The sequence below is a fragment of the Chiloscyllium plagiosum genome, unplaced genomic scaffold (assembly GCF_037043375.1).
Source record: "Chiloscyllium plagiosum isolate Xiang-an unplaced genomic scaffold, Cpla_swu_hap1 HiC_scaffold_2, whole genome shotgun sequence".
Taxonomy (NCBI): domain Eukaryota; kingdom Metazoa; phylum Chordata; class Chondrichthyes; order Orectolobiformes; family Hemiscylliidae; genus Chiloscyllium; species Chiloscyllium plagiosum.
The window spans coordinates 150,352,240-150,379,103 of NW_028270140.1; the positions used below are offsets into that span (position 1 = coordinate 150,352,240).

The following is a 26,864-nucleotide window of genomic DNA, read 5'->3' on the forward strand; positions in this document are numbered from 1 at the left end:
GCTCTGATCTCCAGCATCTGCAGCCCTCACTTTCTCTCTAAGGACAAGAGGAGGCCACTCAGCCCTTCGAGTCTGCCTCCCCATTCAGTAAGACTACAGCTGTTCTTAATTTAACCTTAACTCTACATTACTGCCTAATCCCCGATAATCTTTCATCCCCTTGGGAATCAGAAATCTATCTCGCTCTACCTTAAAAATATTTAATGATTCTGCCTCCACTGCCTTTTGAGGAAGGGAATTCTGCTCGAAATAATTGTTTCCTATCTCTGTCTTGAATGGACAACCTCTTATTTTAAACACTTAGTTTGAGATTCTCCCACAAGAGGAAACATCCTTTCAACACCCACCCAGACAAGTTCCCCTCAGGGTCTTGTGTGTCACTATTAAGTCACCTCTGACTCTTGTAAACTCCAGAGGATACAGGCCCGGCCTATCTAATCTTCCTTTATAATAAAGCAATCCAGTCAAGTTGGCAGTGGTCAGAATGAAAGAGTTCCTTTTCTACGTGAAAGAGTGTAAGTAATTTTCAAGTTCCTGATGAGCAGGTCTCCATTTGAGGTGAATATGACAATGAAACATTAATTTCACATAAGTCGTTAGAATGAAATCATTTTAAGAAAACACAGCAACACTTTTAATAGCAGAAGGTGGAGTCATACCTTTCTCTCTGTGGGGTAAAAACCACAGTACCTGGAAAGAAGGAAAAAGGACAAATTATTTGAAACATTTCAGGTAGCAGGCTTTCACTATAATGTCAATAATTTGTTTGGGAAACTCTCTCATTTGAATGTTTGGACTCGCCATATAAACACAGTGGCTACAAGAGCAGGTCAGACATGAGGAATCCTGCAGCAACTAATTCTTCCCCTGATGATGGAATCCTCCCCACTTGCCTGGTGCAGCTCCAACAACAGCTCGACACCATCCAGGACAAAGCAGCCACCGCTTGATTGGCTCCACATTCACAAACATGCACTCCCTTCACCACTGACGCTCAGAAGCAGCAGTGTGTACTATCTCCAAGATGCACTGCAGAAATTCATGACGGCTACTTAGACAGCACCTTCCAAATCCACTTTGAATAGAAGGTCAAGACCTGATCAAGGGTGTCCCAGGATGTTGTGGGAAGCTAGGGAAGAAATTGTGGGGCTCCTAGCAGAGATGTTTGTATCATCTACAGCCATGGGTGAGGTGTAGGAAGAGTGGAGGCTGGTTAATGTTGTCCTTTTACTGAAGAAAGACTGTAAGGAGAAGCCTGGGAAACATAGACAGGTGAGTCTGACATCAATGGTGGGTAGGTTATTGGAGGGGACTCAGACACAGGATTGACATGGATTTGGAAAAGCAAGGGCTGATTAGGGATAGTCAGCATGGCTCTGTCCACGGGAAATCATGTCTCACAAACACGACTGAGTTTGTTGAGGATGTGACCAAGAAGATGTATGAGGGTACAGAGGCAGATGTTGTCTATACAGACTTTAGTAAAGCCTTTGACAAGGCTTTCCATGGTGGACTGGTTAGTAAAGTTAGATCACATGGGATTCAGGGAGGAATGGTTTGATGGTAGGTGACAGAGTGTGATGGTAGAGGGTTGTTTTTCAGACTGGAGGCCTGTGACCACCAGTGTTCCACAGGGATCAATGCTGGATCTGCTGTTGTTTGTCATTTATACAAATGATTTGGATGTGAGATTAGGAACCATGGTTTGTAAGTTTGCAGATGACACCAAAATTGGTGGCACAGTGGACAGTGAGGAAGGTTATCTCAGAGTACATCCTACTCCACAACCACCTGATGAAGGAGCAGCGCTCCGAAAGCTAGTGTGCTTCCAAAAGAAAAACCATTGGACTATAACCTGGCGTTGTGAGATTTTTAACTCGGAGTACAATGGGATCTTGATCAGCTGGGCCATTGGGCTGAGGAGTGGCAGTTGGAGTTTAATTTACATAAATGTGGGGTGTTGCACTTTGGCAAGACAAACCAGGGTAGGACATACACAGTTAAGGGCCCTGGGGAGAGTCGTCAAACAGAGAGACCATGGGGTTCAAGTACATAATTCCTTGAAAAGTGGAGTCGCAGGTAGACAGGGTGGTGAAGAAGGCATTAGGCACACTTGCCTTCATTGATCAGAGCACTGAGTATAGGAGTTAGGACATCACTTTGTGGCTACAGGATGTTGGCGAGGCCACTTTTGGAGTACTGTGTACACTTCTGGCTGCTTTTCTATGGGAAGGATTTAAATAAATTGGAGAGGGAGCAGAGAAGAGTTACACGGATTTAACTGGGAATGGAAGGTTTGAGTATAGGGAGAGGCTGGGTGGGCCGGGACTTTATTCCCTGGAGTGTCGGAGGGGTGACTTTATAAAAATTTATAAAACCATGACAGGCATGGATAAGATGAATAGCAAAGGCCTTTTCCCTCAGGTAGGGGAGTTCAAAACTAGGTTTTAAGGTGAGAGGAGAAAAACTTAAAAGGGACCTGAGGGACAAATTTTTCACACAGAGGGTGGATCGTATTTGGAATGAACTGCTAGAGGAAGTAGTCGATGCAGGGTACAGTCACTGAGAAAGGACACGAAGGGAAAGCATAAAATTAAAGAACCCAAAGAATATTAGAAATAAAGCAAAAGGAAAAAGTATTAAGTAAGATAACTTTGCTGGGTAAAGCAGAACGGTTAGCTCTGTACAAGAACAAATTTAGGCAGCTACGAAAGTTGACAATTAGTCATTAAGGAAGAACAAAAAGCTTTGACAGATCACTTCAAGTACCGACAAGGAAAGACAAAGGGGGGTTTGAATAGAGAGTTTACTGGGTAAAAACAATGACTGCAGATGCTGGAAACCAGATTCTGGATTAGAGTGGTGCTGGAAAAGCACAGCAGGTCAGGCAGCATCCGAGGAGCAGGAAAATCAACGTTTCGGGCAAAAGCCCTTCATCAGGAATAGAGGCAGAGTGCCTGAAGGTTGGAGAGATAAATGAGAGGGGGGTGAGGGTGGGGAGAAAGTAGCATGGAGTACAATAGGTGAATGGGGGTGGGGATGAAGGTGATAGATCAGGGAGGAGGGTGGAGTGGATAGGTGGAAAAGAAGATAGGCAGGTAGGACAAGTCATGGGGACAGTGCTGAGCTGGAAGTTTGGAACTTGGGTGAGGTGGGGGAAGGGGAAATGAGGAAACTGTTGAAGTTCACATTGATGCCCTGGGGTTGAAGTGTTCCAAGGCGGAAGATGAGGCATTCTTCCTCCAGGCGTCTGGTGGTAAGGGAGCGGTGGTGAAGGAGGCCCAGGACCTCCATATCCTCGGCAGAGTGGGAGGGGGAGTTGAAATGTTGGGCCACGGGGCGGTGTGGTTGATTGGTGTGGGTGTCCCGGAGATGTTTCCTAAAGCGCTCTGCTAGGAGGCGCCCAGTCTCCCCAATGTAGAGGAGACAGCATCGGGAGCAACAGATACAATAAATGATATTGGTGGATGTGCAGGTAAAACTTTGATGGATGTGGAAGGCTCCTTTGGGGCCTTGGATGGAGGTGAGGGAGGAGGTGTGAGCACAGGTTTTACAATTCCTGCGGTGGCAGGGGAAGGTGCCAGGATGTGAGGGTGGGTTGTAGGGGGGCGTGGACCTGACCAAGTAGTCATGGAGGGAACGGTCTTTGCGGAAGGCGGAAAGGGGTGGGGAGGGAAATATATCCCTGGTGGTGGGGTCTGTTTGGAGGTGGCGGAAATGTCGACGGATGATTTGGTTTATGCGAAGGGTGGAAGGTGAGCACCAGGGGCTTTCTGTCCTTGTTACGGTTGGAGGGGTGGGGTCTGAGGGCGGAGGTGCGGGATGTGGATGAAATGCGTTGGAGGGCATCTTTAACCATGTGGGAAGGGAAATTGCGGTCTCTAAAGAAGGAGGCCATCTGGTGTGTTCTGTGGTGGAACTGGTCCGCCTGGGAGCAGATATGGCGGAGGCAGAGGAATTGGGAATATGGGATAGCATTTTTGCAGGAGGTAGGGTGGGAAGAGGTGTAATCCAGGTAGCTATGGGAGTCGGTGGGTTTGTAAAAAATGTCAGTGTCAAGTTGGTCGTCATTAATGGAGATGGAGAGGTCCAGGAAGGGGAGGGAAGAGTTTACTGACCAAGCATGTGAGGTGGAAAACAATGAGGGTTTAAGACATATATAAAAACTGTCAGGTTTAAACAAGGACAGGTAACGAGTATGTGACCAAACTTTAGGGGATATCAACACTTAATATCATCACCCGAGTCAGTACAAGGGCAGTTTTATCATCACTATTCTAGTAATGGGATCAAAAGATTAACAAGTTCATCACAAGCACAGCAGGAGTGTGGGGAGGACATCATGTTCATCAGCATGAGTTTGATTGACAGGTTTAATGGGCAAAAGTTGTATAAATACTAAAGATGGTGACTGCCATTTTCGGAATAGTCTGAGAGAGCGCGAGGTTGGTCAGTGCTGGTAAAAGGTTTTAGAACCTCTATTTAGACTAGGGTTTGGTGTCTTGTTAGTCTGTAACTGTGATACTGTAGTAGATGTTTAAATAAATGTGCCAAATCTTTACTGGACTACTTGTAAGAATTTTCTTCCAGGCAATTGAACGATCTCAGGGAAAGAACCAGGGAAGGTTGAGTAGACTCCAGTAGGGAGTCCTCCCCTATCCACTGAAGCTCTTGGGGAGGCTTCAACATTACAGAATTGAAAAAACATTTGGACAGGTACGTAAATAGGAAAGGTTTAGAGGGATACGGGCCAAGTTCAGGCAAATGGGACTAATTTAGTTTGGGATCATGGTCAGTGTGGACTGAAGGACATGTATCTGTGCTGTATGTCTCTATGACAGCAGATACATGGGACACCACCCCCTGCAAGCTCCCCTCCAAGCCGCTCACCATCCTGACTCGGCCTTTCCCTCTCTTTTCCTCTTCCCTTGCTGTTCCCTCCCCTTTCTTGTGACGATTCTTGTGTCACTTGAGGTGGGAAACCTCTGATCCTTTGTGATGTTCCATGACACCCCAAATCAGATACATTTTCAAACCTGAACTCAATGTAAGTGCCGACAGTAAAATCCCCAGCTGTTAAATTACAATGACCTACCCTGCTTTCTCCACCAGAACGCGAGGGCAATAACGATCAGAACAATTGCAAGGAGGCTTCCAACCAAGGCACCGATGATTACTTTGAGCACTGATCGGCCTTCTGTCAAGCTGGCAAAGTAGATGAGTTGCGTGGAATTGCCGAAGGTGTTCGTGGTCACACACGTGTAGTTCCCTCCCAGCTTTGGGTCATGTAACTCCCCCACAACCTGATACCGCCCTGGGCCTCGTACAACTGGAGTATCGCTGGCATTCACGGGCAGTCTGCTCTGTTGGGGATCGATCCACATGATGTTTGGAGAGGGCTCTCCTTGAACGTGACACACAAGGGTAAACTGTGTGCCATTGACAACCCGGGTAGACATGTTGAGGATGACAGGTGGACCTGAAAAGAGAGAGGATTGATCATCGAGTTAAAGTGAGGCACTGGCTCGTGATTATTGCTGTTGAGTCACAATCAGAACTCGTGGGTAATGCATCAATGTCATGTTTATTAAGTAAGAGGGAAGCTCTCACAGGGTGAGAATGAGGAAGCAAGTCATAGTCATAGAGATGTACGGCACGGAAACAGACCCTCCGGTCCACTCCATCCATGCCGACCAGATATCCCAACCCAATCTAGTCCCACCTGCCAGCACTCAGCCCATATCTCTCCAAACCCTTCCTATTCATATACCCATCCAGATGCCTTTTGAATGTTGCAGTTGTACCAGCCTCCACCACTTCCTCTGGCAGCACACTCCACACTTGTATGTGCCTGGACATTATGTGGGAGACCAAAAGGCAAAATGATATGAAAACAATACAGGCTTCCCCCACTATCCGAAAGTAGGGATGTTTTGTAAGCCAAAATGGTGTAAAGGGAAGAAGCATTAATTTATATGGGAAAAGTTTCACCATTTTTTTGTAAAAGCGAAAATTATCTTCGGATTTCTTTCGGTTAGCGAAAACAGGTACTAACGCAGGTTCTTCGTAAAAACGAAGTGCGTAAAGTGAACTTTCGAAAAGTGGGGGATACCTGTACTCCAGGCTGACTCTGAACCTGGGACAATGCAATGACAAGACAGTACCAAGCAAGTGCTGTCCTGTCAATGCTCCTCAGATGAAATCTCAACCTGTCTTCTTGGGTGCACATACAGGATCCCACAGCCAGCGTTTGAAGCAGAGCAGGATGGCCTGCCGACACTCCCCACCTTTATTTACTCCTTCATCAAGATCACAAACAGACACAGTGTTTTTAGTTGTGAGCTTATTTGTGGAGGCTTGCTGTATACAAATTGGCTGCTGTTTTGCCCCAACAGCCCCGAGTACATTTCAAGAATGACATTGTGGATTGTACTAGAGACTCTTGAAGGAAAAGGGGGAGGTAGAGGTTTTCAAAGAGGGCATTCCAGTTGGAAGCAGGTCGGCTCCCAGGCAGGACAAGAGTATTCAATTAGATCATTGTTCAGTTTGGATTAGAGCTGGGAATTTGGTGCAAATGTGTTGTAGTCAGATGGTGAAAGAGTGTTGATGGAGCTGGGCCCATTCAGGCAAGTTGGGGGTGGGGGGGTGGTTACTCAGTCACATTCATGACTTGTGCCTTGTAGATGGTGGACAGGCTTTGGGGAGGCAGGAGTTACTTGCTGTGGGATTCCTAACCTCTGACCTGTTCTTGTAGCCACTGTATTTAAACAGTAGTGCAACGCAGTTTTTGGTAAGTGATAACCGTGGGATAATCAATAATGATGGAAATACCATTTAAAGTCAAAAGGCGTTGGTTAGATTCTCTCTTGTTGGAGATGGTCATTCCCTGGCATTTGTGTGGCACCAATATTAATAGGGTTTGGATTGAATGGAGTGTTAAACATAAAGCTGATGATGTTACAGAAATACAGCCACAGAGGGACCTGGCTAAAGAACACAATTGTGGGAGCCAGGGTTCATGATGAGATGGTGGCAGAGTGAGTCATAATGAGAGATATGCAGCATGGAAACAGATCCTTCCATCCGACTCGTCCATACCGACCAGATATCCTCAATAAATCTAGTCCCATTTGTCAGCGTATGGTCCATATCCCTCCAAACCCTTCCTATTCATGTATCCATCCAGATGCCTTTTAAATGTTGTAATTGTACCAGCCTCCTCCACTTCCTCTGGCAGCTCATTCCATACACATCACCGTGTGTGTGAAAACCTTGCCCCTTAGGTTCCTTTTAAATCTTTCTCCTCTCATCCTAAACCTATGCCCTCTAGTTTTAGACTCCTCCATGTGGGGGAAACACCTTGTCTACTTACCCTGTCCATGTCCCTCATGATTTTATAAACCTCTATAAGGTCACCCCTCAGCCTCCAACGCTCCAGGGAAAACAGCCCCAGCCTGTTCAGCCTCTCCCTATAGCTCAAATCCTCCAACCCTGGCAACATCCTTGTAGATCTTTTCTGAATTCTTCCAAGTTTCTCAATATCCTTCCTATAACAGGGAGATCAGAATTGCACACAGTATCCCAAAAGTGGCCCAACCAATGACCTCCCAACTCCTGTACTCAATACTCTGACCAGTAAAGGAAAGCATACCAACCGCCTTGTTCACTATCCTATCTACCTGTGACTCCACCTTCAAGGAACTATGAACCTGCACTCCAAGGTCTCTTTGTTCAGCAACACTCCCTAGGACCTTACCAATAAGTGTATCAGTCCTGCTCTAATTTGCTTCCCCAAAATGCAGCACCTCGCATTTATCTAAATTGAACTCCATCTGCCACTCCTGGTCCACCTGATCAAGATCTTGTTATAATCTGAGGAAACCTTATTCGCTAGGAGAAAGTGAGGACTGCAGATGCTGGAGTGCCAGAGTTGAAAAATGTGGTGCTCGAAAAACACCACAGGCCAGGCAGCATCCGAGGAGCAGGAGAATCGATGTTTCGGGCATTAGCCCTTCTTCAGGAAATGTCTGAAGAAGGGCTTATGCCCGAAACGTCGATTCTCCTGCTCCTCGGATGCTGTCTGGCCTGCTGTGTTTTTCCAGCACCACATTTTTCAAACCTTATTCGCTGTCGACTACACCTCCAATTTTGGTGTCATCTGCAAACTTATTAACTATACCTCTTTTGCTCACACCCAAATCATTTATATAAATGATGAAAAGTAATGAATGCAGCACTGATCCTTGTGGCACACCACTGGTCACAAGCCTCCAGTCTGAAATGCAACACTCCATCACCACCCTCAAGCCAGTTCTGTATCCAAATGGCTAGTTCTCCCTGTATTCCATGAAATCTAACCTTGCTAACCAGTCTCCCATGAGGAATCTTGTTGAATGCCTTACTGAAATCACATAGATCATGTTCACTGCTCTAACCTCATCAATCCTCTTTGTTACTTCTTCAAAAACACAATCAAGTTTGTGAGATATGATTTCCCACGCACAAAGCCATGTTGACGATCCCTAGTTAGTCCTTGCCTTTCCAAATAAATGTAAATCCTGTCCCTCAGGATTCCCTCTAATATCTTGCCCACCACGAACATCAGGCTCACCGGTTTCTAGTTCCCTGGCTTTCTTTACCACCCTTCTTAAACAGCGGCACCACATTAACCAACGTCCGGTCTTCCAGCACCTCAATTGTACAAATATCTCAGCAAGAGGCCCAGCAATCACTTCCCTAGCTTCCCACAGAGTTCTAGGGTGCACCTGATCAGGTCCTGGGGATTTATCCACTTTTATGCATTTCATGACATCCAGCACTCCCTCCTGTGTAATATGAACATTTTTCAAGATGTCACCATCTATTTCACCACATTCTATATCTTCCAGGTCCTTCTCCACAGTAAACACAGATGCAAAATAGTATCACTCCTATCTCATGTTGTTCCAAACATAGCTGCCTTGCTGATCTTTAAGAGTCCCTATTCTCTACCTAGTTAACCTTTTGTCCTTAATATATTTATAGAATCCCTTTGGATTCTCCTTAATTCTATTTGCCAAACCCTATCTTATGTTCCCTCTTTGCCTTCCTGATTTCCCTCTCAAGTATATTCCTACTGCCTTTATACTCTTAGCGGGATTCACTCAATCCCAGCTGTCTATACCTGACATATGCTTCCCTCTTATTCTTGACCAGAACCTCAGATTCACCTGGCCATCCAGCATTCCCTACACCTACCAGCATTGCCTTTCACCCTAACAAGAACATACTGTCTCTGGACTCGTTATCTCATTTTTGAAGGCATCCCATTTTCTAAGCATCCCATTACCTGCAAACATGCACACCCAATCAAGTTTTGAAAGTTCTTACCTAATACCGTCAAAATTAGCCTTCCTCCAATTTAGAATTTCAACTTTTAGATCTGGTCTACCCTTTTCCATCACTATTTTAAAACGAATAGAATTATGGTCGCTGGCCTCAAAGTGCTCCCCCACTGACTCCTCAGTCACCTGCCCTGCATTATTTCCCAAGAGTAGGTCAAGCTTTGCACTTTCTCCAGTAGGTACATCCACACACTGAATCAGAAAATTTTCTTGTACGCACTTGACAAATTCCTCTCCATCCAAGCCCTTAACACTATGACAGTTTTAATCTACGTTTGAAAAGTTAAAATCCTCGACCATAACTACCCTGTTATTCTTTCAGATAACTGAAATCTCTTTACAAATTTTTATCTCAATTTCCTACTGATTATTTGGGGGTCTAGAGTACAATCCCAATAAGGCGATCATCCCTTTCATATTTCTCAATTCCACCCAAATAACCTCCTCACATGTATTCCCAGGAATACCTTCACTAAGTACTGCAAAAATGATATCCCTAATCAAAAACACCACTCCCCCTCCTCTCTTGTCCCCCTTTCTATCCTTCCTATAGCATTTATACCTTGGAACATTAAGCTGCCAGTCCTGCCCATCCCTGAGCCATGTCTCTGTAATTGCTATGATATCCCAGTCCCATGTTCCTAACCATGTCCTGGGTTTATCTCTCTTACCTAGGAGGCCTCTTGCATTGAAATAAATGCAGTTTAATTTATCAGTCCTACCTTGTTCTCTACTTTGTCCTGACTGCCATGTATGTTTGACTTGCTTCTTTTCCCGACTGTACCCGTCTCAGACCGATCTCTTTCCTCACTACCTCCCTGGATCCCGCCCACCCCACCTTACTAGTTTAAATTTTCCCGAGCAGCCCTAGCAAATCTCCCTGCCAGTATATTAGTCCTCTTTCAATTTAGGTGCAATTAGTCCTTCTTGTACAGGACACTTCTATCCCAAAACAGATTCCAATGATCAGAAAATGTGAATCCTTTTCCCCTGCACTAGCTCCTGAGCCATGCATTCATCTGCTCTATCCTCCTATTCCTGCCCTCGCTAGCTCACGGCACCAGGAGTAATCCAGATATCACTACCCTCGAGGACCTAGTTTTTAAGATTATAGTTTGAGTTATAAGGAGAGGCTGGATAAGTTGGGATTTTTTTCCCTGAAACATAAGAAGTTGAGGGGTGACCTTATAGAGGTCTTTCAAATTATGAGAGGCAGAGATAAGGTAAATAGCCAATTGCTTTTCCCCATGGTAGGGGAGTCTAAAACTAGAGGCATAGCTTTAAGATGAGAGGGGAGAAATACAAAAGGGTCCAGGGACGCAATTTTTTTTAATCAAAGGTCCTGAAATGGGCTGCCAGAGATAGGGTGGAGGCAGATACCATTTTGTCATTTATGAAACATTTGGACGAGAACATGGATGTGATGGATATGGAAGGATATGGACCAAATGTGACAAATGGGACTAGATAAATTGTGAAAGCTGGGCACCATGGGCACGATAGGCCGAAGGGCCTGTTTCCATGCTGTAAACCTCTGTGACTCAATGTCATTGCACTAGTATTCCCCAACTGTTATGATTCAATTCACAAAACTGAAAACTAATCTCAAACACAGTTACTGCATTATTCGGTAACGTCCTTTGGGGAAGCAAAACTGCGACCTTTACTTGACCAAGCCTCCTTGTGACTCCAGACCCACAGCAATGTGATTGACTTTAGCTGAGCAGCGGGCGACAGACAAGCAATGCTGGCCTCACCATTGGTGCCTAAATCTCATCAAGAAGAAGACCAAACCTCAGCCTGGGTAGGACTGACCAGTGTTGTATAGTATGTTGAAGTTATCACATGGCTGTAACCTAGTCAGCTACTTCCCATTAATCAGGCATCCTGTCATAAACTCTCCAGGAGGAAGCTGTGGCTTTAATTACAATGAAGGAAGTCACAGAATTTTTCACAGAATGGCCCTTTGGACCATTGTGCCTTGATGAGTTGAGGTTGAAGATGTGTGGGGGGGGGGGGGTGCAGGGATGGAGCCAGCCTGGAGAATTCTGGAATAGGCAAGCGTGGGAATGAGGGGTTTTGGGTTCTAGCAATAAATGGACCAATGGAGGTAGGGACAGGCTGCTGGGGAGAATGTGTGTGTGGGGGGGCGGGGTGCAGATGGAAGCTTGGCTAGGGATTGAAAGAGAATGCCAATATTGAGATTTAGCTTCAGGCAGTGGCCAAGACTCTAGATTCCCCTATCCAATAGTTAAGCAAGGGAAATGATGCCTCCTGATGGACAGGGTCTCAACCAATCCGACTGAAAAAACACAGATTAACACAATGGAATGGATGAGAGAGTTGATAGCAGGATAGAGCTGGATGCATCTGTGTCCTGAGGAGGAGGGAGATAAAGCATCGATAACACACAATGAGATGCCAAGCAGGGAGCTGGCAACAGGAGGGGGCAGAGCCAGTGGCTTGTCATGGGGTCGAAGGTGAACATAGACCAATACAGCGCAGAACAGGTCCTTTGGCCCTCGATGTTGTGCCAAACTGTGAACTAATCAAAGCTCTTCCCCCTACACAATCACATCATCATCCATGTGCTTATCCAAGCATTGTTTAGATGCCCCTAATGTGGCTGAGTTAATTACGTTGGCAGGTAGGGCATTCCATGCCTTATCACTCTCTGTGTAAAGAACCTGCCTCGGACATCTGTCTTAAATCTATCACCCCTCAACTTGCAGCTATGCCCCCTCATACATGCTGATGTCATCATCCTAGGAAAAAGACTCTTACTGTCCACCCGATCTAATCCTCTGATCATCTTGTATGTCTCTATTAAATCCCTTCTTAGCCTTTTTCTCTCCAATGAGAACAGACCCAAGTCTCTCAGCCTTTCCTCATAAGAGCTTCCCTCCAGACCAGACAACATCCTGGTAAATCTCCTCTGCACCTTTTCCAATGCTTCCTGTAATGGGGCGACCAGAACTGTACACAATATTCCAAGTGCGGCCGCACTAGCGTTTTGTTTGGTTGCAGCAGGACATCACGGCTCCAGATCTCAATCCTTCCACCAATAAAACCTATACACCATATGCCTTCTAAATAGCACTATCAACCTGGATGGCAACTTTCAGGGATCTATGTACATGGACTCCAAGATCCCTCTGCACATCCACACTACCAAGAATCTTTCCATTGACCCAGTACTCTGCCTTCCTCTTATTCTTCTCAAAGTGAATCACCTCACATTTAGCTGCATTGAACTCCATTTGCCACCTCTCAGCTCAATTCAGCAGTTTATCCAAGTCCCCCTGCAACCTATAACATTCTTCCACACTGTCCACCACTCCACCAACTTTAGTATCATCTGCAAACTTACTAACCCATCCCATCTATGCCTGTGTCCAAGTCGTTTATAAAAATGACAAACAGCAGTGGTCCCAAAACAGATCCTTGTGGCACATCACTAATAACCGGACTCCAGGCTGAATATTTTCCATCAACCACCGCTCACTGCCTTCTTACAGAAAGCCAGTTTCTAATCCAAACTGCTAAATCACCCTCAATCCCATGCCTCTGCATGTTCTCCAACAGCCTACCATGTGGAACCTTATCAAAGGCTTTACTGAAGTCCATGTACACCACATCAACTACATTCTTGGTCACCTTCTCCAAAACTCAATGAGGTTTGTGAGACACAACCTGCCCTTGACGAATCCATGTTAACTATTTCCAATCAAATTGTTGCTTGCTAGATGATTATAAATCCTATCTCTTATAGTCCTTTCCAAAGCTTTTCCAACAACAGATGTAAGGCTCACTGGTCTATAATTACCTGGGTCATCTCTACTGCCCTTCTTGAACAAGCACACAACATTTGCAATCCTCCAGTCCTCTGGTACTAAATCTGTAGACAATGATGACTCAAAGATCAAAGCCAAAAACTCCGTCATCTTTTCTCTAGCTTCTCAGAGAATCCTCAGATAAATCCCATCCGGCCCAGGGGACTTGTCTACTTTCCCACCTTCTAGAATTGATAACACCTCCTCCTTACGAACCTCAATCCTTTCAAGTCTAATAGCCCGTATCTCAGTCTTCTCCTTTGCAATATTCTCCTTTTTCTGAGTGAAAACAGATGAGAAATATTCGTTTAGTACCTCTTTGATCTCCACAGGGTCCACATGCAACTTCCCACTTCTGTCTTTGACTGGCCCTATTCCTACCCTCATCATCCTTTTAGTCTTCACGTACTTATAGAAAGCTTTAGGGTTCTCCTTTATTCTATTTGCTAAAGACTTCTCATGTCCTCTCTTTGCTCTTAACTCTCTCTTTAAATCCTTCCTAGCTAATCTGTAATGCTCCACTGTCTCATCTGAACCATCTCACCTCAATGTCACACAAGCCTCCTTCTTGCACTTAACAAGAGACACAATTTCTTTAGTAAACCACAGTTCCCTTACCTTATCACTTCCTCCCTGCCTGACAGGGACGTACCTATCAAGGACACGTAATATCTGTTCCTTAAACCAGCTCCACATTTCGATTGTTCCCATCCCCAGCATTTTGCTACCCCATTCTATGCCTCTTATGTCTTGTTTAATTGCCCATTGATAACTCTTGTCATGTGGCATGCACCTATCCCTTTACATGCCGAAATCAAACACTTGGCCTGATTCTTTACCAAGCACCAGATCCAGTGTGGCCTCCCCTTTTGTCGGCCCTTCGACATACTGTGTCAGGAAACCCTCCTACACACACATTGGACAAAACCTGATCCATCCGAAATACTAGCGTTATTGCATTTCCAGTCAATGTTGGGGAAGTTAAAGACCCCATAATGACCATCCTGTTCCTTTCACTCCTGCCCAGAATCAATTTTCCAATCTTCTCCTCCACATCCCTGGAACTTTGTGGACACCCAAAAAAAAACTCCTAGCATAGAACATAGAACATAGGAGAATACAGCGCAGTACAGGCCCTTCGGCCCTCGATGTTGCGCCGATCCAAGCCCACCTAACCTACACTAGCCCACTATCCTCCATATGCCTATCCAATGACCGCTTAAATGCCCATAATGAGGGAGAGTCCACCACTGCTACTGGCAGGGCATTCCATGAACTCACGACTCGCTGAGTAAAGAACCTACCCCTAACATCTGTCCTATACCTACCCCCCCTTAATTTAAAGCTATGCCCCCTTGCAGTGTGATCTCTCCTGCTTCTAACCTTAACTCATGCCTCCTCAATTCTTTCAGCCACCGTTATACTGTCCTTGACTAACAAAGCCACATCTCCCCCCTTTTACCTTCTCTGACCTTAATGAAAGGTCTAAACCCTGGAACCTGCAACATCTATTCCTGACCCTGCTCTATCCATGTCTCCGAAATGACCACAATATCGAAGTCCCAGGTGCAAGCTCATCTACCTTGTTCTGAATACTCCTGGCATTGAAGTAGACACACTTCAAGCCTGGCTTGCTGTCTGCCAGCACACTCCTGTGTCTGTGAAATCCTATCCCTGTCCTCCCTACTCTCATCCTCTTGTGCACTGAAACTACACCTCCTGTTCCCTCTCCCCTGCTGAGCCAGTTTAAACCCACCCAAGTAGCACTAGCAAATTTCCCACCCAGGATATTAGTACTCCTCTGGTTTAAGTGACGACTGTCCTGTTTGTACAGGTCCCACCTTCTCCAGAATGAGCCCCAATTATCCATAAACCTTAAATCCTCCCTCCTGCGCCATCCCTGCAGCCACGTGTGCAGCTGATAGCTGTCCCACACTATCGCCTGGCACCGGTAACAAACCAGAGATAACAACTCTATTTGCTCTTAATCTCAGCTTCCACCCGAGCTCCCTGAAATCCTGCCTTACATCCCTATTCCTCTTTCTACCTATGTCTTTGGTACCTACATGGACCACGACTTGGGGCTTGTCACCCTCTCCCTTCAGGACCCCAAAGATACAATCCGAGACATCACGATTGTAGCACCCCAGTGCATGCCCTTAGTAAGTGGTGAGGTTATTGTACAACACCAAGTCACATTTATCAAACCCTATCCACTAAGTAAAAAATGTCCAAGCGTGCCGCGTCATGTGACAGGAGCCAATCACAAGGGACACTATCACCCATCTGTTGGACGGACCAGAAGTCTAACCGAACCCATCACATCCGGCCGCTGCAGTTTACTGCCTGGTTGAACTTACCTGTCCCCTACATCAAAGGCATCTCGGAAATGACTGCCAGACTGCTCAGACTCCTTAACATCATGGTAGCCCACAAACCCACCAACACACTAAAACAGCAGCTAATGAACCTGAAAGACCTTATACAGACAACAAGCAAAACTAATGTCATTTACAAAATACTGTGCAAGAATTGTAACAAACACTACATTGGACAAACAGACAGAAAACTAGCCACCAGGATACATGAACATCAACTAGCCACAAAACAACATGACCCTCTCTCACTAGTATCCTTACAAACAGATAAGGAAGGACACCAATTTAACTGGGCCAACACATCCATCCTAGGACAAGCCAAACAGAGACATGCACGAGAATTCTTAGAAGCATGGCATTCCAACCGGAACTCTGTCAACAAGCACATTCACTTGGATCCCATTTACCACCCCCTGAGAAAGAGAACAGGAAATGACATCACCAACCCAAGGAAATCGAAACATATAATTAGAAAGCAGGAAACACCAGCAGTACTTCAGGCTCACTGAAGATGTTACCTAGTATGGTGATGAAACATCAGAAAATGAACCTTCCAGCTCAGTGAGCAAACCTACATCCGAAATCTCAACCTGAGCTACCGATCTTCTCAAACTTACCTGTTATTTTCAGGATGGTCCCAAGATTGTTTTCTTTCATGTAAGCAGGTAATGCTGGGCGTTTGACTTCCACACGACAGAAATACTCGCTGGTGTCATCCAGCCTGGCTTCTTTTATCTCGACTGAAGCATTACCAATCCTGGGGTCTCCAACCAGTCTATACCGGTCATTAATATTCGTGTGAACCATATTTTCAAAATCCCCCTGACCCTTGGCTCTGTTTGTTGCGTTGAAGAGAACTGTCCCTGTATAAAACACCCCTATTTTCCAGATGACCGTGATCTCAAAGGTAGTGTAGCTGGCATAGGGGAACGTGAAATAGCAAGGCAGAACGACAACACTTCCAACTGTTCCATGTACCCTCCTCGGTGCATTCACTGTCAACAGCTCTCTGTTACTTTCTACAGAAAATACAACAGACAGTGAGTCAATCAATTACATCACACAAATGACATTACTTCTGGTTTGGCATTCATCTGTGAGGGAGTCAAAGACATTAAAAAGTTCTAAACCTTGAAGAAGAGAGGGAACATTAAAATAAACAGGAAAAGTAGCAGGCCATTCAGCCCTTCGAGCCTGCTCCACCATTCAATATGATCATGGCTGATCACCCAACTCAGTCTCTTGTCCCTGCTTTCTCCCCATACCCATTAGATCCAAGAACTATATCTAACTCCTTCTTGAAAACGTTCAATGTTTTGCCCTCAATCTGTGGCAGTGAATTCCACAGGCTCACCACCTTCTGGGTGAAGACATTTCTCCTCATCTCGATCCCTGTCACCTAAGGGACATGGATAGAGGATTGGCTGACTGGCAGAAGGCAGAGTGTGGGGATAAAAGAGTCTCTGTCAGGATGGCAGCTGGTGACTAGTGGTGTTCAGCAGGGATCAGTGTTGGAACCACAGCTATTCATGTTATATATTAACAATCTGGACAAAGGAACGGAGGGCATTGTTGCTAAGTTTGAGGATGACACAAAGCTAGGCGGAGGGTCAGGTAGTGTTGAAGAAGTAGGGCTTGGACAGCTGAGGAGAGCGAGCAAAGAAGTGGCAGATGGAAGACAATGTGGGAAAGTGTGAGGTTATGCATTTTGACGGAAGAATAGAGGCATAGACTGTTTTCTAAATGGGGAAAGGCTTAGGAAATCTGAGGCACAAAGGGACTTGGGAGTCCCAGCTCAGGATTCTCTTCAGGTGAACATGCAGGTTCAGTCGGCAGTTAGGAAGGCGAATGCAGTGTTAGCATTCATATCAAGAGGGCTAGAATACAAGAGCAAAAATGTACTACTAAGTTTGCATAACACTCTGGTCAGACCGCATTTGGAACGTTGTGAGCAGTTTTGGGCTTTGTATCTAGGGAAGGATGTGCTGCTATTAACAGGGGTCCAGAGGAGCTTTACGAGAATGATCCTGGGGTGATGTGCTTGACATATGAGGAGCAGTTGAGGACTCAGGGTTTGTACTCAATGGAGTGTAGAAAGATGATGGAGTCCCATTGAAACTTACAGAATACTGAGAGGCCTGGATAGAGTGGTTGTGGAGAAGATGTTTCTGCTAGTAGGACAGACAAAGACTTGAAGGTAGAGAGTGAAGAGTTGACCCTTTAGAACTGAAATGAGGAGACATTTCTTCAGCCAGAGGGTTACAAATCTGTGAAACAAGATAAGTAGTTATTTAGGAGTCAGCAAGGACATGGTCCCTGCTGTCAGAGTTGTTCTGTGATTGTAAGAGCTGGCTGCTAGGCAGTCTCTTTCTGAGCTAATTATGATTGAGAAGTCCAGGAATCAATAGAAAAGACTATATTTTACATTACATTTTCAGTGAGTGTATATTGTACATAATTCTGGTCACCGCACTATGGGAAAGATGGGACTGCACTAAAGACAGTGCAGAGGAGATCCACCAGGATGTTGCCTACGCTGGAGATTAGGTTGGACTGGGGCTGTTTTCCACAGACCAGAGAAGGCTGGGGGGTGGAGGTTGACCTGATTGAGGTGTACACAGTTCTGAGGGACATGGATAGGGAGAAATATTCCCTTTCAGCAGAGGAATCAGTAACCAGGGGGCACAGTTTTAAGGTAAGGAGCAGTAACCCATGGGACTGGGGAGTGGTGTTGTTGCTGGACTGTTAATCCACACACTCAGATCATATTCTGGGTTCAATTCCTGCACAGACGATAGAATTTGAATTTTTTTAAAAAATCTGAAATTAAGAATCTCAATCCAATGTCGATTGTCAGGAGAAATCCACCTGGTTCAGTAATGTCCTTTAGGAAAGGAAACTGTCACCTACATGTGACTCCAGACCCACAGCCAAGTGGTTGACTCTTAACTGCCCTCTGGGGCAATAAGGGATGGGCAATAAATGCTGGCCCTCATCCCATGAATAAGTAAAAATATAGGAGGTGGAGAGGGGTTTTGAGGGAAACATTTTTCACCCAGAGCGTGGTGGGTATTTGGGACCCACTGTCTGAAGGATCTTAAAGGATGGTAAGACATTAAAGAATTATTCAGATGTGCACTTGAAATGCCATAGCGCATAAGCAAAGAGCCAGGGGTCTTGTGGCACAGTGGCAATGTTCCTCCCTTTGTGCTAGGAGGCCCACGTTCAAATTCCACCTGCTCTGGCATATTGCCTGTGAACAGATTAGAAAATAATCTAATCAAGGGCCAAGGACCAAGTTCTGGAAACAGGGATTTGAACTGCTTGATGTTTGATGACCAGCACAGGGTCACAATGGGCTGAAGGGCCATGCTGTGAAAAGTCTATGACTTCCTTCATTGTAATTCAGCCACAGCCTCCTCCTGTCGGGCTGAGAGAGAATATCTGGTCAATGGGAAGTAGCTGTCTGAGTTATAGTCTTGTGATATCACAACAGACTATACAATGCTCAAAGCATTTCACACACGATCGAAGCTTGGCACGTGCCCAGGATTTTGGCGGAACTTACAGAATTAAAAAAAAACCCAGAACATTTGAGAATATTTTTGGAATCCCATGAAATTAATATGTTTCCGTGACCACAAAGTGTCGATCAATTTATGTAGGCGGGCTGGATCATGTTGAGGTTTCCCCAGCATTTCTCTGTGATCACAACGTGACTGTGAATCAGAGCCAGTTCTGGGATCTATCCCCAGGCCAGAGTGTCATGCTTCAGCCTCTCACCACCTGCTCTGTGTGTGTGCGTGTGTATACGAGAGTGTGTGCGCGTGTATGTGAGAGAAAGAGTGAGAGTGTGTGTGTGTGAGTGTGAGTGACTGAGTGTGTGTGCACGTATGTGTGTGTGTGTGAGAGTGTGTGTGCGCGTGTGTGAGAGAGAGAGAGGAGAGAGAGAGAGAGAGAGAGAGAGAGAGAGAGAGAGAGAGACAGATACTGTGCCAATGGGGGCCAGATAGCAAGGCCCCCTCTTGGGCACACAGTGGTCTGCAGCACAGCAAAAGGCCCATTGGCCCATCAAATCTGCCTGATAGGTGTGTTCTAAAGACTGAGCCTTGTCAGGATAGCAGGCCTGAGGAGGCTGGGATGATTTGAAATGTGGATTTCTTGTGTTTGTTCTGATGAGAAACTTCAGCAACATGCATCTCTTTTCAGAAATATATCCAATTATTTAATCTCCAGCACTCCCCTTCTAATTCCCCCTCCTGAACTCTTTGCTAATTATCAATGTTCTCTCGTTAAGGAACCAGTGGGATTATGCCACTCTATTCAGCCCATACAAAACCCTCATCTTTGTGGACCCTTGTGTTAAATCTCACAATAAACTCCTCAGGTCAAAGAAGAACAACTCTCACTGTAACCCCCACCCCTGAGCTGTCCCAGTCCAGCTTCCGCCCTGGTTCAATTCCACCCCCCCCCGCCCCTTTTACCTCCTCCAAAGCAAGGTTGAAGATGTTCCATCAAGTCCAAGGCTGACACTCTTTCATGCCAGGGTGCTGGGTCCTGAGGTGAGTGAACAGCCCAATACTGAATCCCCATGCCCTGCCACAGGTTGGGATCCATAAAAACTGAAGCAGCCCATTCAGCCTGCCTCAGCATTCCACACATTCACGGCTGATCAAACACTTCATTGCCTTTTACCAACCCCATCCCCGTAACCCTGTACTCCACTGGTAATCTGAAACCTTAAACATATAACTGATCCTCCACAGTCCTCTAAATACCAAAGGTTCCCAACTTTCTGAGTGAAATAATTGCCCTCATCTCCGGCCTAAATGGCCCCTCCTTTATTTTTAAACTGTGCTCCCTGGTCGGAGACTCCCCTACTGGCGTCAACTCTGTCTGTCCCTTTAGGTATGAAATGAGATCAGATTGTATTTTTCAATGTCTAGAGAATACGGCGGCATGGCGGCTCAGTGGTTAGCACTGATGCTTCACAGCACCAGGGTCCCAGGTTCGATTCCAGCCTCGGGCAACTGTCTGTGTGGAGTTTGCACATTCTCCCCGCGTCTGTGTGGGTTTCCTCCGGATGCTCCGGTTTCCTCCCACAGTGCAAAGATGTGCAGGCCAGGTGAATTGCTCATTGTGTTAGGTGCATTAGTCAGAGGGAAATGGATCTGGGTGGGTTACTCATCGGAGGGTCAGTGTGGAATTGTTGGGCCGAAGGGCCTGTTCCCACACTGTACGGAACCTAATCTAATACTGGCCCAGTTTGCTCAATCTCTCTTCATTGACTGTCCCACCATTCCAGAGATGTGATATAGATCCTGGAATCATACAGCATGGAAACAGACCCTTCGGTCCATGCTGACCATAATCCCAAACTAAACTAGTTTCATTTGCTTGTGCTTGGCCCATATCCCTCCAAACATTTTTTATTCATGAACTTATCTAAATGTCTTTCAAACAATGTAACTGTGCCCACATCCACCACTTCCTCTGGAAGTTAATTCCACACACGAACCACTCTCTGTGTAAAACAATTTCCCCTTGTGCCTTTTTCAAAGCTTTCTCCTCTTACCTTAAAAATATGTTCGTGGTCTTGAAAACCCATACCCTAGGGAAAAGACACCTTCCGGTCATCTTATTTATACCCCTCATAATTTTATAAACCGAAAGAAGTCCCAGCCTATCCAGCCTCTCCTTATAACTCAAACCCTCCATTCCCTGTCCTGAAGCCTCTCCAGCTTAATAATATTCCTCTTATAAGAGAGCATCCAGAACTGGACGCAGTATACAGTATTCCAGAAGAGGCCTCACCAACGTCCTGTACAACCTCAACATGATCGACACTCAAAAGTATGAGCAATAAAGACAAGTATGCTCAACACCTTCTTAACCAGGAAAAAGTGATGAAGGGCTGATTGAGGGCTCCTGTCGAAGGGCTTATGCCGGATATGTTGATTTTCCTGCTGTTCGGATGCTGCCTGACCTGCTGAACTTTTCCAGCAACACACTCTCTGGTCTACAATACTGCTCAAGGCCCTACTTTAAATTGTATAAGTCACGTGTGTGGATGTTTGCCAAAGCTGACACCCACTCCCTCTGTCTCCAGCGCTCAGCAGAAGCAGTGTGTACCATCTATAAGATGCACTGCGGAAATTTACCAAAACTCCTTAAAGAGCACCTTCCAAACCCACAGCCACTTCCATCCAGAAGGTCAAGACCAGCTGATACATGAACACCATCCCCTGCAAGTTCCCCTCCAAACCACTCACAATCCTGACTGGAAATGTATCACTGTTCCTTCAGTGTCGCTGGAGCAAAATCCTGGAATTCCCTCCCTAAGGGCATTGTGGGACAACTCACAGCAGGTGGACTGCAGCGGTTCCAGAAGGCAGCTCACCCCCACCTTCTCAAGGGCAACTAGGGACGGACAATGAATGCGGGCTCAGCCAGTGATGCCCACGTCTCCCAAGTATATAGAAATATAAGGAGGTGAGTGGGATGCTTGGGTTCTTTTACACACTCTTTCAGATCTTTATGCTGGACACCCACCAGGCTCTGTCAGAGATGGTCATGATGCTTGGCACCTTGGTGGATGTTTACGCAGAGTAAGTAAGAGACTCCCATTGGTTGATGGGAATGTTGCAGATTTTCAGTGATGCTTTGAGGACGTACCTAATGGGTTTTCTCTGTCCTCTTGATGTGCCCGTGCTAAAGCCTTGGGCAAGTTGGCTGTTCAGTCAAGCCTGTTGCCAAAGTAACTTCACCTGATGTGACTGAAATTTCCAACCAGGAGGGAAATGGTACCTGGGGGGAAACCAGTGAAATAATTGGACATTGCAGATGTGATAGGGAGGAAGTCAAAGAGGGATGTGGTCCAGGGCAAATAAACAGACCTGCACGCAAACACGGGGACATAGTCATAAAGGGTTGTGTGGGAGATGGAAAGGGGAGTGTTGAGTGAGTCATAGAATCATATGATCCCTACAGTGTGGAGTCAGGCCAATCGGCCCATCGGGTCTACATTGACTCTCCAAAGAGCATCCCAACCAAACCCACCCTATCCCCATGATCCTGCATTTCCCATGGCTACTCCACTGAGCTTAAACATCATTGGACACTAAGAGGCAATTTCCCATGGCCAATCCACCTAATCTGCACATCTTTGGACTGTGGGAGGAAACTCAGGCAGACACAGGGAGAATGTGCAAACTCCAAACAGACAGTCATCCAAGGTTGGAATTGAGCCCGGGTCCCTGCCACTGTGAGGCAGGCCTGTGTGCAAGCAGGCCATTCAGCCCATCGAGGCCATACCAACGTTCTGAAGGAAATCCCAACCAAACCCACTCCCTCACCGTATCTCTGTGGCTGTGCAGTTCCCATGGCTAATCCAACTAGCCTGCACATCCCTGGACACGAGGGCAATTTCCCATGGCCAATCCACCTAACCTGCATATCTTTGGATTGTGGGAGGAAAATGGAGCACCCAGTGAAAAGTATTTGCAAGCTCCACAAAGACAGCTGCCTGAGGGTGGAATTGAACCCGGGTCCCTGGCGCTGTGAGACAGCAGCCGGAGCCACACTCTCAGACAGCACATTCCAGACCTCCATCAGGCAGACGCAGCATGGATTCAGGAAACAAAGGTCCTGTTTGACAAACTTACTGGAGTTCTTTTGAGGATGTAACAAGCGCAGTGGAGGGAGGGGAACTTGTATACTTGGTGGATGTTGTATACTTGGATTTTCAGAAGGTGTTCGATAAGGTGCCGCATAAAAGACTCATCCATAAGATAAGAATGTATAGAGCTGCAGGGAATGTACTAGCCTGGATAGAGGACTGGGTTAACCAATAGAAAGCAGAGCTTTGGGATAAATGAGTGTTTCTCTGGTTGGAGATCAGTGGTGAGCAGGGTGCTGCAGGGATCAGTGTTGGGCCCACAACTGTTCATGATATATATAAATGATTTGGAAAATGAGACCGAGTGTAACGTATCCAAGTTTGCTGATGACACCAACTTGAGTGGAAAGGCAAACTGTGCAGAGGATGTGGAGGGCCTGCAGACAGATTTAGATAGGTTAAGTGAGCAGGTAAGGGTCTGGCAGATGGAGTACAGTGTTGGTAAATGTGAGGTTATCCACTTTGGAAGTAAAAATAGTCGGTCAGAATATTGTTTAAATGGTGAAAGATTGCAGCATGCTGTTGTGCAGAGGGACTTGGAGAGCTCGTACAGGAATCGCAAACGTTGATTTGCAGCTGCAACAGGTAATCAGGAAGGCAAATGGAATATTGGCTTTCATTGCTAGAGGGATTGAGTTTAAGAGCAGGGTGGTTCTGCTGCAATTGTACAAGGTGTTGGTGAGGCCGTGCCTGGAGTATTGTGTGCAGTTCTTGTCTCCTTACTTGAGGAAGGATATACTGGCTTTGGAAGGGGGTGCAGAAGTGGTTCACCAGGTAGTAGTAGAGGCAGCTTGATTAAATATATTCAGGACACAATTGGATGGGTTTTGCATGGTTGGGAAATTAAGAGTTATGGGGATAATGCAGGTAGGAGGAGCTGAGACAATGGATATATCAGCCATGATCTTAATGAATGGCAGACCAGGCTTGATGGGCCAAATGGCCTACACCTGCTTCTATTACTATGAAGATATTTCTTCTCATTTCCTCTATCTGGTCCCCTCAGGACCCCTCATGATATTGGACTTCAATTAGAACTCCTTTCAGCCTTCTCTCTCCAATCCCAAACTTCTCTAATTTAACCTCATTCCTGAAATTCCTCATGTCTGGAACTCTCCTACCAACGGTGAAAAGACTGGGGTGGGGTGGGGTGGGGTGGGGTGGGGTGGGGTGGGGCGGGGCGGGGCTGGGCGGAATGGAATATTTTCTGGAGGCTTTCATTCTTGATCTACACAGCAGCTGAGTAAACCAAACAAAACTTCAGAAAAAACAAAAACCATCTGCGGATGCTGAAAATCCAAAGCAATGACAGAAATTGCCGGGAAAACTCAGCATCTGTGGCAAAGACTCTTGTTCAGAACTACACTTACCTCTGCTCTTTTTTTGCTGAGTTCTCCCAGCAATTTCTGTTTTTTTTAATATTTCAAACCTCCTCCCATATTGTCCATTTAGGAAGGAGAAACATATTGGGTTGAAAACATTCACTCTCTCGCGCTCTCCGAGAGAGGCTGCTGCTCCTCCCCAATGTGTGCAGAACATTCTCACATATTTTATTGCTTGACCCAGGGTCAAGCAATAACCATCTCCACCAAGAGTGAAGCCATTGATTTCCCCTTGGCAATCAATGGTGTTTTCATCATTGAATTCCCCACTGTCAATATCCTGGGGGTTACCATTGAGCAGAAACTCAACTGGAAATATAACTATGTGGCTACACGAGGAATACTGCGGCGAATAATTCACCTCCTGACACCTGGATGCCTGTCCACCATCTACAAGGCACAAGTCAGGAGTGTGATGGGTGCCACTTGCCTGGATGGTTGCAGCCCCAGCAACATTGAAGAAGCTCAACACCAGCCAGAACAAAGAAGCCCAGCTTATTGGCACGACATCCACAAACACCCAGTCCCTCCCCCACCACCAGTAGTGTGAACCAACTACAAGATGCAGTACAGAAATTTACCGAAGACCCCAAGACAGCACCTTCCAAACCCACGATCATTTCCATTTGAAGGAGAAGGGCAGAAGGTACATGGGAACACCACCACCTTCAAGTTCCCCTCCGAACCACTCACCATCCTGACTTGGAAATATATCACCCTTCCTTCAGTCACAGAGTCATAGAGATTTACAGGACATTGGTGAGGCCACTTTTGCAGCACTGCGTTCAATTCTCATCTCCCTGCTATAGGAAAGATGTTGTGAAACTTGAAAGGGTTCAGAAATGATTTACAAGGATGTTGCCAGGGTTGGAGGGTTTGAGCTATAGGGAGAGGCTGAATAAGCTGGGGCTCTTTTCCCTGGAGCGTCGGAGGCTGAGGGGTGACCTTAGAGAGGTTTACAAAATCATGAGGGCATGGATAGCCAATGTCTTTTTTCCCCAGGGTAGTGGAGTCCAAAATCAGAGGCCATATGTTTAAGGTGAGAGGGGAAAGATTTAAAAGGGACCTAAGGGGCAACATTTTCACACAGAGTGGGGTGTGTGTATGGAATGAGCTGTCAGAAGAAGGAGGCTGGTACAATTCCATAATTTAAAAGGTGATAAGTGTATATGATGAGGAAGGGTTTAGAGGAATATAGGCCAAGTACTGGCAAATGGGACGAGATTAATTTAGGATGGTAGGCATAGGTGAGTTGGACTGAAGGGTCTGTTTCTATGCTGTACATCTCTATGACTCTCATTCCGAGGTCTGCAGACTGACATCAAGAATGCAGTTTCAGTTCCAGCACTGGCTGAGGTTATCATGAGGGTGCCACATTCTCAGCCCTCACCCTAAGCGAGGTGACCCTCAGGATAAACTCACCGCCAGTCCACCTCTCTCTCTCTGTCTCTCTCTCAGGCCTGTGGGGCTATGGACACACACACACACAGTGGTTCAAGAAGGCAGCCCCAACACTTTCCCATGGACAATTAGGAATGGCCCATAAATGCTGGCCGACCCAGTGACCCCCTACCTGCCCTGAATGAGTAAAGGAGGCAATACTGGATACATACCCGAGATCGGCAGCAGCAGCAGGAGAGATAGCAGCAAATGAAGTGTTTTCATGGTCACCCAGCGCTCGGATACAGAAAGATCTCTCTCTCTTCTCTCTCTCCCTTAGTAGTGTACTCAAAGCAGGAAGTCCCGGTGCTGCAGCTTCCTGCTGCACAGAGAAAACCGAAAGCAGAAATTTTTGCTAAGAGTCTCCTCGACAGGATGGAAAGTCCCTCCTTAATCATATGAGGCAGCGCCGGCGGCGGGGAAAATTCCTTTAATGCGGTGCAGTACAGAGGGAGGCCTGTGTACATTTACCGAACACAGACTCCCCCCCCCCCCCCCCCAGTTACCGGGACACTTCACCTCAACCTGAGACTGCCCTGTAACTCATCCAGCAATGTGTCACATCACTAACTCCTCCAGACAGGATGAACCTGCTCCAGGCTGGCTTGCTGGTGTTTCCATTTAAAGAAAAACATCATTCAGCCTTTGTCCTGAAATGAATTGTAACTGGAAAGGATTCAATTTCCTCTGAGTTGGAACAAGCCGCTGTCAAGTTATTTTCTGGTGACTGAATTCTTAGCCTTTCGACAAATTTTATGAGCACCATGCCT

General features: G+C 46.1%; 1 protein-coding gene across 1 annotated transcript in view; it reads right to left on the minus strand.

Annotated features, from left to right (window-relative positions):
- Positions 1 to 26,580, minus strand: part of LOC122565272 (sialic acid-binding Ig-like lectin 15) — a 36,051-nt gene extending 9,471 nt beyond the window's left edge. The window contains exons 1-4 of the mRNA XM_087974632.1: positions 26,268 to 26,580; positions 16,212 to 16,613; positions 5,096 to 5,479; positions 660 to 690 (exon numbers count right to left, since the gene is read on the minus strand). Of these exons, the coding sequence (XP_087830758.1) occupies positions 660 to 690; positions 5,096 to 5,479; positions 16,212 to 16,613; positions 26,268 to 26,319 (869 nt within the window). The 5' untranslated portion in view covers positions 26,320 to 26,580. The remainder of the gene's footprint in view (positions 1 to 659; positions 691 to 5,095; positions 5,480 to 16,211; positions 16,614 to 26,267) is intronic.
- Positions 26,581 to 26,864: the final 284 nt, after the last annotated feature.